Here is a 13,502-nt window from a genome sequence, read left to right on the forward strand (position 1 = left end):
TGCTTGGTTCTATGTGTTATCAGACAAGGAAGATTTTCTTCCCAAGATAAACGATTAATATTGATGCTAGAAGTAGTTAATTTACATGTTTCGTCCCTAAATATCACATAACAACATCAGAAGAAAAAGCCCCTTTTCAAGTCACTTAATCAGCAACAAACATACTTTGGAATAACTGATAACTCTGCAGACAAGCACAACAAATCCATTTTACTCAGAAGAACAACAGATCAAATATTTATAGTTCAGTACTAAAATATTGCCAAGTGTAGAGCTAAAGGTTACCCTTAGATGAATTTCCTGTTCGCAGCTTGACGTGGATGCAGCTCATTTGCAGCCAAGATACTTGGTGCGTTAGAGTGGAATTAGCTTTCCTTTGACAAAGTTTCTGTTGAAAGTGATCATTTTCTCAGGGCTTCTTGTTTTATTTCTTGTGTAAAATAAGTCTCAGACAGCCCCTTATGAGGGTGAGTTTAAATTTACAGCTCTGGCCATCCCTGGTCTTCAGAGAGCAGAGTTTCTTTTTCCAACACTTGTGTTTGAGGTTGCCTGTTTGTCCCAGTGACATCGTGTTGCCTCCCACTGCCACCTCCCTTCTGCTGCCTTGCCCTGTGACATTTCAGATGCTCAGGGGTCCATAACATCAGGCTTTTCACTTAACAAGGTTTTATATCAATACATACCAACAGCCCTATCCGTGAGACTGACAGGAACTCGTTCTGTTCCTTTCCTGCATAATCCCAGGTTTTTGTTATTTCAGTTGCAAAGCAGCATACATGTGCTGCAGACCTTTGATTTGTCAACAAGCACAATGCACTCTGCACGATGCACAACTTAAGGGAATTTTCCTCCAAGATCTCTATTGGTGAAAAAAACAGTAATTTGGTGAGCCAAGCTTTTCTGAAAAGTAGCAATTCCTTAAAGAGGGGGAGGATGAACAGGGAGGGGAAGGATCCTTAATGTCGAAGGAGGGACACATGCTGGGAAGCAAAGTTGTGTTTTAAGACATTCATCTACTTCAGGCTAGTGACAGGGTTTTCTTTAGCAAGGGCTCATTGGAGGATGAGAGCAAAGTAAGTGCAGCCATCAGATAATATAGTACCTAGATGGGAATTCAAAGGAACAGTGAGGGAAAGAAAAAGCATTAGGCTTTCAAGGTGAAGCACCAATGTGCAAATTCCCAGAAGAGAACAAGGACCTGGAGAGAGCTCGATTTTCAAATAGCATTACGGGAGCAAACGTCAGTGGACTAAAACAAAGCAACTCAGCAGCAAGAGCTCCCTTGCTGCTCATGCCCCAGTTCTCGTAAGGAGGAGAAGAGCTCCTGTTGGGGCACATTGGAGGGAATGGGGCAGCTGGAAGAGGGCCCTACATGATGCTCTGGGCAGAGTGGGAGCATCTGTGGAGTTGAGCTGTGACCAAACTTTAACCACACTTAATCCCACCCAGGCTGGCACCATACTTGGCAAATGCAAGTTCTGCCTGGTGACCTGCTGTGCTTTCAAAAAGGGAGATATATGTTCATCCCCGTTTTTATATTCAGCAGTGCTAAGGTTCAGAAACTTGGAGAGATCAAAGAGCAAGCAGAATGGTTTGGGTCGGAAGGGACCTTAAAGCCCAACTCATTCCAACCCCCTTGCCATGGGCAGAAACGCCTTCCACTAGACCAGGTTGCTCCAAGCTCCATCCAACACTTTCAGGAGTGGGGCAGTTCACAGCCTCTCTGGGCAACCTGTGCCAGGCCCTCACTATCCTCACAGTAAAGAACTTCTTCCTAATACCTCATCTAAATCTGGAGTCATCACATCTTGCCCTTGTAAAAAATACAAGGGCTACAAGCCCTTGTAAAAAATCCTTCTCCAGCTTTTTTGTTGGCACTTTATGAGCTGGAGGCTGCTCTACGACCTCCTTGGAGCCTTCTCTTCTCAGACTGGATGCCCCCAACTCTCTTAGCCTGTCTCCATAGAGATCATCTTTGTGATTTCCTCTGGGCTTACTCCAACAGCTGTGTGTCTTATGTTGGAGGCCCCAGAGCTGGATGCAGTGATGCAGGTAGAGTCCCACAAGAGCAGAGCAGAGGGGGAGAACCAGAATAACTGATAACTTTGTGAGTGCACCTCAGAGCTCCTGGCTCCCCATTTGATGCCCTGCCAGCCTGGCCACTCTGCTCTGAACAGTTAGATTTTTTTTTTTGTCTGCTGCTAGATTTTGGGGGAGTGTCAACCTCACACCTGCAGGGACTGCACAAACAGCAGCAAGAATTGCATGAGGTGACTGTGGGACATGGGGCTTTTTGTTGTAGCCTTGTGCTCTTCCAACACAGTTGTTGCATACTTAATTCGAGCTGTAGTGCTGGTCCAGTACAGGACTGCTAATTTGCCTCCTTTTTGATACCTCAGCAGGTTTTGCAAATTCAGCTCTTGAATCAAGCAAAGTCTTCAAGCCAAGGAAAACGTGCTCCTCCTGTGCAGGTTTTCCTAAAGACAGATTTTGTTCTATCTTCACGCCTTAGAGCACTCTACTCCAATTATCTTACACGTATATAATTGTGTGTACTACACAGCCTCATCTAATTAAATTTCAAGAAAACAGGAGAGCACTTTGGGGTTATGTGGGATTTGCCTAAGAGATCTCAGAGCTGTCAAAGAAAAGATTCATCTCACAACTCTTCCTTCTTACAGTAAACATGCTTCAGATGGCAGCCAAATATACCCTGCATTTCACACATCTGGGTATTAGCTCGCTTTCGTTAGTGTAAATTACTTCCAAGAGAAAGACTGAATCATGGGCTGGAGGGGGCTGAGGAGTCTGCTTGCATTAGAGACAGCATCTTTTTTCCCCTGCTCTTTTACCTGCATTTCAGATTTCTGTCTGTTACTGCCTTGCTGCTTTTCCAAGGCAGTGCTATCATGCCACATTCTTGTGACAATTTCATCATGATTCTTTGCTGGTGTTACGTCATGTCCGAATCACTCTGTGATAGCATTGCTTCAGCCCTTGAGATGTTCAGATATTCTCTTAATATTCTACCAACAGCAGCTGTTGGAGGCAAAAAAAGAAGGCAAAACACAGGGCTGGCTGCCTGGGTGATGTGATGGTTTCTGACAGTTCATCCTTCCACCCAAGTACCCCCATTAGCCAAGTTCTCGAGTTAATGAGTCACGTAAGAAGTAAGGCATCATGTCTGTAGCTCACGAGATGATGGACTGCTTCATTAAGCCTGGATGGCTGAGGACTGCTCAGCAGAAGTTGACGGGTCGTGCAGAGGACCTGTCTGTACCTCAGTTCACTTTTGGTCTCCAACCAGTGATTCAGATATTCCCTCTCTGTACCTTAGTTTTAAGCAGAAATAATTCCACTGACTCAGCTGGGCTCAATGGGGCTTAAATTGTTGTCTATAAAATTGAAATCCTAAATGATGGATGCCTTGAGAGTGTGTGGGATTAGTAAACTCGATGCCATGTTGTGAGCTCAGCTGCAGAATACGAGCGAACAAACACATTCCTTTGGGCTGGAGCAGCAAGCTCCAGGAAACTGCAAAAGTATGGTGAGGCTGGGTTGGGGTTTTTTAGCTTGGTGCTAATGGATCCATTGTTTCATGTAAAGGTTTCTGAGCTCTCTCGTTCTATCATGTGTGACATTTACAGTACTCTCTGTTCCATTAGCAAAGTAATTCGAGATAGTTTATTATCCTTTGGAGACTTCAGTGAGTGCTGTTTAACTTCCATGTGACTGGACCCTGGAAAAAAAGTCTCTTAAAATAGCACAGGAGCCTAAAAATAGTGAGGAATTAGTCACTTCTTAGGAGCAAAATAATTAATTTAACACCCTTTAATTAAGAAGATCTGCAACATTAGGGGACACCACTTACTGTTTTCTCTTTCTCTTCAGAGCCACCAAAATATTCAGCAGCTTTATTGTGGAGTCAAGGTGTGTCTTGCCTCACAGCTGGAAATCGTAATTTGTTTGTATCAGCCACAGTTCCTTGATTTCAGAGGAACAGAGAAACAGCATTTAATCAGCGTGTTCTGAATCACTGGTGAAAGGAATCGCTCCATAATCTGAATTTATTACATGAGGACACACTCTAGATGCAAGAAAAGTGGTAGATGTTGTTATTCCTGGGACTATCTGCCTGGGGTGCTGTCACAGCAGTACCCGAGGGACCGAGCCCGCGTGGGTCCCGCTCGCTAAGCGGCTGATCTGCACTCCTCAGCGAAACACACTCCTCCTGATTCACTGGGAGAGCTCAGCGGTGGGCTGGCTGTTGGAAAGCATCAGGGTTTGCTGAGCCACATGCGTGGGAATATTTTTTTCTTGCCATTAAGACTTTGCTCACTCCTGGTGATGCAAAAGGCAGCAGGGATGGGAATCTGGGAAAGTCGGTGAAGGGTAAAGCGCAGAAATTTGGTGTGAAGGCAGAGATGGAGCAACGGGGACCCAGACCAGTGACCTTCTGGGTAGCCAGGGAGGGTATTCATCATGTGCAGCCTTTCAAATGAGATCTGCAGTTCCCAGTCACTCAGAAGCTGAACTTCAAGCCTTGTCTGTAAGCCAATTGCCAGCAGCAGCATTGGGCTTTGCACTGGCTCAGACTGAGCATGACACTGCCTGACAGAGGATGGGCAGCAAAACCCATCTCTACTACAGCCTCTGACATCAGCTACGTTGTCAACTTTGTGCCTCAAACAGATTTCACGGTGTTGAGGCCTCTTTTGCCTTTTGGCTGGCTTGTGCCTGTATCTCTGAGGCAAACCCATGCCCTGAGTGGGAAGGCAGAGACAAGCAGAGGCTCTGGGTGAAGGACCTCAAAGCGGGAGGTCTGTTTCTTGACCAGATCTGCCATTCACTTGTGTGGTCTTTGGCAGCTCACTTGAAAATCTTTCGTATGAGGAAAGACTTAGGGGCCTTGGGCTGTTTAGCCTAGAAAGGAGAAGACTGAGGGAGAACCTCAATAACACTTATACGTACCTAAAGAGTGGATGTCAGGAGGATGGGGTGACACTTTTTGACTGCAGTGTCCAGCAACAGGACAAGGGGTAACGGGCACAAACTGAAACACAAAAGGTCCCACTTAAACACAAGAAAAAACTTTTTTACAGTTCAGGTGATGGAGCCCTAGCACAAGCTGCCCAAGGAGGGTGTGGAGACTCCTTCTCTGGAGGTTTCCAAACTCACCTGGATATATTCCTGTGCACCTGGATGGAGGGGAACCTGCTTTAGCAGGGGATTGGACTGGGTGATCTCTAAAGGTCCCTTCCAACCTCCACCATTCTATGCTTCTTTGGTTCTATGAATGCTCTGAGCCTCGATTTGCCTGCCTGAAAGCCAGGATGATTCCAGTGAACAAAGACACTGGGAGTTCACAGAGTGCTCTGAAGCCAGAGGAGGAGGAGCTTTGTAGTCATCATCTAAAACACTGTTGCCTCCATCCTCTCATTTTTCTCCCCCAGACAGATGCTGTTGAGCCCAAATGGCCAGAAAGTGTCCTGTAGAGAAGGAGTGTTAAAGAGCAGGCGTGCAGTGACCCCCCTCAGCAGCGGCTGTGTTTTCCTGCTCGGCTGAGTCGCTAACCTTCCAATAAACACCAGAGTCATTATAATAAAAATGTGGAAAATTCTGTCATTAAACCACACCGGTTTATCTTTCAAGTGCCTCTTTCTGGGACATCAAATTCATTTAGATCATCCTCAAAAGCCACAAACCCTGAATGGGTTCAATAATGCGTGTGGTGGGAGGTGAGAACACAACCAGCATTAAATCAAACAGAGAGTCAGGGCTCTAAGAGCACTCGGCTGGGTTTATTGCAGGGGTTTAAGATGTGATGCCTCTGTCTGCTCAACCCTCTCAGCCCCAGACAGGGGGTCTGCTGGGCGATTTTTCAGACCAAAACTCTGGTTCATTATTTGGTATCTAAGCTCGGAGCTGCAAGGGAAAGGGAGGTACCTCCTGGAGAGCTCGAGCATCCAGCAGGATGGGGAGCTGTGGCAGAGTCTGCCTCTTATAGAAAGATTGATTTTGTTACAAAATAAAAAAACCTGAAACCCTTCCAGCAACAGAGCCATATGGTTGATCCCACTACTCTTTGCCTCAACAAATTTTGGAATAATATCCCTAAGGGCCATTGAGCACTGGGGTAGCTGAGCAAATCATAGAATCATAGAATGGTAGGGGTTGGAAGGGACCTTTAGAGATCATCTAGTCCAAACCCCCTACCAAAGCAGGTCCACCTAGATCAGGTCACATAGGAACGTGTCGAGGTGGATCCTGAAGATCTCCAAGGAAGGAGACTCCACACCCTCCCTGGGCAGCCTGTGCCAGGGCTCCCACATCTGAACACTGAAATAGTTCTTTCTTATGTTTAAATGGAACTTTTTGTGTTCCAGCTTCATCCCATTACCCCTTGTCCTGTTGCTAGATACAACAGAAAAAAGGGATGTCCCAACCTGACACCCATCATTTAGATATTTGTAAATATCAATAAGATCCTCCCTCAGTCTCCTCTTTTCTAGACTAAACAGCCCCAGTTCCTGCAGCCTTTCCTCATAAGAAACATGTTCTAGCCCCCTGATCATCTTGGGCAAAGTCTCGGCCCAGCATTTGTGTAGTTGGTAAATGTGATGCTGGAGATAATAATTGTGTTTATTAAGTGCAAATATAAAAGCAGAGTTTTTCAAAGTTACTTGAGATCAGATGGTGCTTGGCTGAACTCAAGCACCAGCAGCTTATAGAAGTGACCTGAAAGTTTGAAATCTTTATCTCATGGGAGTCTGTAGAAAACTTCCACAGGAACCAGGATTTGTTTAAAAAGCTTTTTATCTACCAAGAAGCACCAGGAAGGGGTTTTTTTCCTACGGGAAGTTCCTGGCACCAAAAGCACCTGGGAGCAGCACGGTGCAGTGTGCCTGCTGATGAGCCTCGGTGCTTGCGGGCCCATCGGCTTCTGCGAGGGGAACAGGAATCCTAAAATCATGTTTTAGCTACTTAGGATATAAATAGAAGACAAATTGCTTGTCAAGCTGTTTCACTCGAAAGATATTTAAAAGTACTCTGGAGAGGAAGCGTGCACTCTGCGTGAGATCCGGAGCCTTACTGTACCAGCCCGAAGGATCTCTGAGTGCCTTGCAGACACACCAGGCTGCAGGCAGGAATCACACAATGAGCTGGGAGAGCACACTTCAGTGCAGCTCCTGGAGACTTTGTCAGCGTGACAAGTTCTCCAAGTTATGCCAAAAATACACATAAAAGACACTTCAGGCAGATCTCTAGGAACGAGAAAATCTTCCTCTCCCAGATGGGAAGGTTGAGCCCATGTTGGTGTGTTGCTGCAGTGAAACACAAGCTGCTGAACTCGCCTGGGAATGGGGTCGGGCAAGAGGGGAACAAGCCTCTGCCTCCCCCAGAATGAACGTCACAACATTCAGAATTGATCCAGCTCTCAAGAGGAGGAGGATTTATAATGGCTTTTGCTTGAGTGAAATAAACCTGGCGGCGTGTGTCCCGCCATGGGGTGACCAGGCAGGACACCATGTGATTGTCTGTGCTGTACTGATGCCATTCATTAATGGCTCTATTAAAACATGAGAGCAGTGAGGCCGTTCGTAATGTCCAGAGCACTCAAAGGGTGACAAAAATAGCCCACCCATCCATGATCTGCCAGGTGGGAGCCTGGTTTGGTCCTTACCGTAAGCCTGGGTGCTTCCGAGAAGTTGGGCTGAGGCTGGGTCAGACTCTCTGGCTCTGATTCATTAGCAGAAACGAGATGTGCTCTGCACAGACGTAACTTCCAGCACTCACACTCAGAGAAAAGAAGCCAGGATCCCCTTCTTACCAGATGGGAATTCTGCTTGCTCCCAGCCTTCCCAGAAGAGGAAAATTACGAGGAAGAAAATAATCTCTGTGCTGAACATCTTACACCTCCCATGTCTTGTTGCTGCTTTGCAATTCTCTCTTCCAGCCCCCAGCCTCTCTCTGGACCCTGCCTGGTTGTGGGGCTGCTTCCTATAGGAGGAGGTTGTTGCTTGGCTGAGATGAGCAGAACCTTCTTCCACACACCGTGGGGTCCGCAGTGTGCGTCTGTCTCCTGCCTGAATGTGCAAACATGTCCTCACACCTGATCAGAGGATCACAAAACCCCGATATGTGCACATTGGGCTGATGGAGAAAACTTTGCTGCTGGGAACTGGTGCTTGCTGGGTTTGAGAAGATGGAGGCTGGATGGATGGTGATGTAGAGCTGGGGAGGCAGACAGTGGGAAGTAGGCTGGCCAGATTTCTTGGGAGCACATTAAAATAACATTCACAAAGAGACACAGGCACACAGGAGCAAGTAAGATGCTGAGACTAAAATTAATCAAGTTACCATGTGGCCTGAAAAAAAAAGAAAATAAATTATTTAGTCATAGTTCAGTGTATAAAGTGAAGAACTTGGCTAATAAGAAAAACTGGAGTTGCTCCCTGATGAGTATACGTTTGACTTGCTTGGCTTTATTAAGGAATCTGGAGGGAAAAAAGTCACCTGACTGGAATGGTAAAATTCACAGTAATGTCCTGTTTAAGAGGAACTGGGTAGCAGAAGAGGAGGGGAAGCAGCCTGACAAATCCCCTGCAAGTGGTCTTGAGCACTTTTCTGCAAGACAAAGCACAAAGCTCACTCCCAAATTGCAGCAGGGAGCAGAACAACCAGCTCCTCACAGCCCTCCAAAATATCTATGGGCAAAAACATTGTGTGGTCATAAGATCCAGGAAATAAAGTAGCTCTGAGCAGGAGGCAGATGCAATGCCACATGCTGGAATTTCTCTAGATATTTCTCTAGAGGTATCAGTGAGAGGAAGACAAGTTGGCAGATGTCCCATGGGAATTGGGTCTTCTTCTCCTGGGCCATCATTTTTCTCCTGAAGTAGAGATGGAAGAGCAGATATTACTGGTGGAGCCGTTTGGATAGGTGGTCAGGCAGTTGGCCACTTTAAACTGGGATGGGAAAGTGGCTAAGAGCAGACAGGGGTCCCAGGAGTGGCACAAGCTGTACGTAAGCACAGCAACCCTCTGAGCCTCCCACATGGCCTTGGCCTCTCACCTCTTCCCATCACTTTTCACCCCTTAAGCAGTCATGGCTTTGCCCTGCACCAAGGAGAGCTCATGGACACCAGGACCCCCGAATTATGGGTGGGATGTTAATTTGAGCTGAGCAAGATGGGAGTGGAATCTGGGTCTCACCACTTCATGGGCAATAGGAAGGTGGGGAGGAGGCAGTCGAGCTCCATGCAGCAGGACAAGGGGCTCCTTGGGGAGTGTGGGACTCTGCACCCCTCCGACAGCATCGTCTGAGTTTGTAACATCCTCTAGCAGTAAGTACTGCTGCTGTCGAGCAGGTCATGAGAAGCTGGGGAGGAGGCTGGGCTACAGGGAGGTTTGTGGGGCTGCGGAGGAGATGCCTGGGGCTGTGAGGTGTTAAGGGTGGTGTGGAGGATGCACAGAGCTGCAGAGAAGATACTTGGGGGCCATGGGGAGGGTACTCACAGCTACAAAGGGGACCACTGGGAGCTTGCTCGGACCGTGAGAAGGATGCTCAGGGTTGTGAGGATGCTGCTCAGAGATGTTTGTGATACTCAGGGCTGCGGGGGAAGATGCTTGGGGCAGGAAGGTGGATGCTCGAGGTAGGAAGGGAGATGCTCAAAGACGGGTGAGATGCTCGTGGCCCCGAGGAGAGGTTGCATGGGGAGGGCTGGGGGGTACCGCGAGCGGCGGGTAGGAGGTGCGGGGAGCCGGGGCTGGCGAGGGGCTGCCGGGGCGGAGCCGCGGGGGGCCCCTCCCGACGGCAGTTATAAACCGGCGGGGCGCGGGCGCGGGGGCAGCCTTCGCCGGGGCACCCGGGGCCGGGGGGCAGCCCTGCCAGCACCCTGCCCGCACCCTGCCCGCAGCCCGGCGCCATGGCGAGAGGGCAGCTCCCGGGGGGCGCCTGGGGAGCCCTTGTGCTGCTGGGGCTCATGCTGCCGGCGGGCGCCTGGTACAAGCACGTCGCCAGCCCCCGGTACCACACGGTGGGACGCGCCTCGGGGCTGCTGATGGGCGTCCGCCGCTCCCCGTACCTCTGGCGCCGGGAGCTGCCGGGCGAGCCCCCCGCTCCCGCCGCCGCCGCCGCCGCCGCCGCACCGCTGCCCCCGGGCCGCCCCGCCGGGGACACCCCGCCGCCAGCCCCGCCGCCGCCGCCCGGCCCCGGCCGCCTCCTGCAGCGTCTGCTCCAGAGGGGCTGGGGCTGGAGGGGGCTGCCCCGGCCCCCGCCCGGCCCGCGACGAGCCCAGGTAACCCGACGGGCGGGAGTGCGACAGTGGCTCCCGGGGATGTCGCCGGGTCTCTCCGCGGGGACGCTTGAGGGGTGCGGGAGCCGTGCTGTGGTCTCTCACAGAACCCTGGGGTGCTCGGGGGCTTTCAGCAGGTAACTGGGGCTGCACGGAGCCCTGGAGGGGCTCCGTCAGGTAACAGGGTGTGAACGGAGCCTTAAAGGATATTCAGTAGGTAGTAAGGAATAAACGGAGCCCTGGAAGGGTTTTGTCGGGTAATGGGGGTGCAGCCTTGGAGGGGTTTCAGCAGATAACGGGGGTGCATGGAGCCTTGGACAGGTTTTAGCAGGTAATGGGGGTGCGTGGAGCCCTGGAGGGGATTCGGCAGGCAACGGGATGATTGGAGCCCTAGAGGGGATTCAGCAGATAATGGAGAGTAAATAGAGCCTTGCTGCCATCTCCCACCTCACAAGAGCTGCGGTTTTGGGGTGCCCCAAGCAAAGAGTTTGGCTGCCTCACGCCCCAGATGTGGGAGCTGCTCCCCAACAACTGTACCAACTTCTGCATGCTGGCCCTTGTTGGACTGGGAGGCTGTGGGGCAGTGCAGGGAGCCCTGTCACCGCTGTGTGAGCGTGACTGCCCAAGTTGACCCTCTGCTGCTCTTCTAAGCATGAACCCCGTGGTTTGTTGCACCTAGCAAAGTGTCTGGGAGGAATAGGATGCGGTTCCTCCTCCCCATGGGATGTGTTTGGAGGAGCTGCACTCTGCCTTTAGGGCAGAAAAAATGTGGTGGATGATTTCTGTATCCCCCTGTTTGGTGCATCATAAACCCGCTCCCTGTGAGTCCGAGCTGCCAGTGTCAGAGGGCTGTTGGTGGGACGACAGGCTGACAATGCTGAGGAGCTCCCGGCATGGCCCCTCCACAGGACCCCTCTCGTTGCCTGCTCGGGGCTCAGCCAAGCTGCGTGGGACTGGCTTGGGGCTGGTTCCAAATGTTGAATCTCTTTCCTCTTATGTAAAGCTGGAGCCAACATCTAGTGAAAACCACGGAGGCTTTTAGCTGTTGGATCAGTCCCTGCAACACATAGCTGTATTCCTCCCTCCCCCGCTTCTTTCCTTTTCCCTTTTTTAAAGGAAATCTGGGCTGAGTGTGTTTTTGGGCAAGCCCAGCCAGGTCAGCTCAGCCCTGCGTCACGCCTGGCTGTCCCGTTACCTCCCACAGCCTGGCTGTGCTGGGCTGAGCGGTCCCACGTATCGCAGACAGGGCTCTGCACCTGTGAACCTGCGCACGTCCCGCTGGTGTCACAGCCAAATTTCCACAGGAGCCTCACAGACAGGTCCAAACCCAGTATCTGAGTGTGAATGTGGGGTTTATCTGAGCAGACAGTGGCAGAAAGGGAGCCTGCAGCCACGGCAGGTCGGATCCGAGGCCACGGAGGAGAACATTTCATGGATACCGTGAATGCAGCATTGGTGGAAGTGCTGCAGGGAGAGGAAACACGGTCTCACATAGGGAGGGAAGTGGTGATGGGGCTCAGGTGTGTACCCAGATGCTTAGGTGAGGCTCTGAAAAAACCCATCCCCTCTTCTCCTTTCAGCTTCTCCCGCTTGAAGACACTGCTCTGATCCGTTGAAGGGGCCCGGCAGAGATGCTTCGAGTGCCAGAGGAGCGTTGGCTGCCCGAGGTGGGAACCGCTCTCCCTGGCTGGCAAGGAGGAGTCTCATCGGCAGATCTCCGGGTACTCTGAGCTCTCTCAAACCATACAGACAATTGCATTTCAAAACAATCTGATTTTTCATGGCCACTGCCCAGATGCAGCGGTAAATTCATCTTGTTTTCAGGTCAACCTAGTGCTATAAACTTGGGGAGAAATGAACAGGGAAGATATTTATTTTTGTTTATTTTTTTTAGATTTCTGTACTAGCTTGTTTGCAATATGACACAAACATGTACTGTTTGCTTCCTAGGAACCTGCCCTCATTAAAATGAGAACTGATCAAAGGAACCTTTCGCTTCATTGTGCTGTGGTCTCTGGGTATTTTTATCAAGCAACACCTGATGTGGCTCTGCACAGGGCAGGTACTTCAGCAGTCAGGTCACTCCCAGATTTTTGTGACATGATTTAACTCCCTGACACAATTTCTTCCTCAGCTTTACAGTAAATGCCTTTTACTGCCCATCAGGCAGTTACTGCCAGGCTAAATGTCAATTAAGATGACAAAGAAATATTTCCTCAACTGGGCTGAAAAACAGCTCTACGACTCCTCACTGCTCTAGTGGTTTATTTGCCTGCTTAGAGCTTATTGTTTTGTATACCTCTGCTGAGGAAAAGAAATGTTATTCCCTGTTAAACCAGGGAGAAGCCTCGGGGTGGGCAGGAGTGCAGGGGGAAGATGTGCTGGAGCAGGTAGAGATCTGGGATCTAGAGAAGACAGAGGTGTGGGGGGCTGAGTCTGGCTTCTGTGAATCACTGAGCCCTCGCCTGCCAGCGCTGGCAGGTTTTGCAGGAAATCTGTCAAAAAGAGACATTTCCACCTCTCTCCTGCGAACTGCCCGCTCCAGCCAAGCCCCTGCAGCTGACCCTATGGGGACAACAGGGTTTGTGCTGCTTTTGGTTCAGATCTGAAAGGAAACAACCCCTGAGGGGGAGCCTGGCACACACCAAGCCCTGCCTGCCACATGGCCCCTTGCACCCAGGGCTGCCCTCACCCCTCACCGGGCCTCAGAGACGATTTCAGGAGCTGTAACACGTGAAGGATCATTCTCTCCCAGTTGAACCAATCAGTTTCTTCTCCACATCCCCTCTCGCTCCCTCAGCCACGGTTTCCCAATTCCTGCTCTTCATTAGCACAGCACAGTGCTTGCATGGACCAAATGAGACATGATTGCCAATAAACCATTAGGCAGCTGCACTTGAAAAGGGCCGTACCTGTCAGGGTGCCAATCAGGCTGTGGAGCGGCTGCCCAGGTAGATTGCTCTTCTTGATGGAGGTAAGTGATAAAATGAGGTAGAAAATGTAAAGGTCAGCTTTGTGCTAGAGGATGCAGAGAGGGGGATGAAGGATGACAAGGTGAGAGACATGACTCGAGTGTGCGCTTCCTCCCTCGTCTGTCGGAGAGAAACGCTCTTCACTTCTTGCCTTGTAAAATAATTTTTCCTGTTGCTGTTGAGGAGCATGAAGCCATAAAATACTTTCCTCTGTGCTTCCAGACCTCTAGAG

At 50.2% G+C, this 13,502-nt stretch overlaps 1 protein-coding gene across 1 annotated transcript; it reads left to right on the plus strand.

The window, feature by feature from the left end:
* The first annotated feature begins 9,868 nt into the window (after nucleotides 1-9,868).
* On the plus strand, nucleotides 9,869-12,286 carry NPW (neuropeptide W). The gene is made up of 2 exons (XM_061993941.1): nucleotides 9,869-10,301; nucleotides 11,879-12,286. The coding sequence occupies exons 1-2, from the start codon at nucleotides 9,930-9,932 to the stop codon at nucleotides 11,912-11,914; spliced, it is 408 nt and encodes a 135-aa protein (XP_061849925.1). The 5' UTR covers nucleotides 9,869-9,929; the 3' UTR covers nucleotides 11,915-12,286.
* The last annotated feature ends 1,216 nt before the right edge of the window (nucleotides 12,287-13,502 follow it).

Source organism: Colius striatus, chromosome 3 (assembly GCF_028858725.1).
Source record: "Colius striatus isolate bColStr4 chromosome 3, bColStr4.1.hap1, whole genome shotgun sequence".
In the NCBI taxonomy this organism is placed as follows: Eukaryota; Metazoa; Chordata; class Aves; order Coliiformes; family Coliidae; genus Colius; species Colius striatus.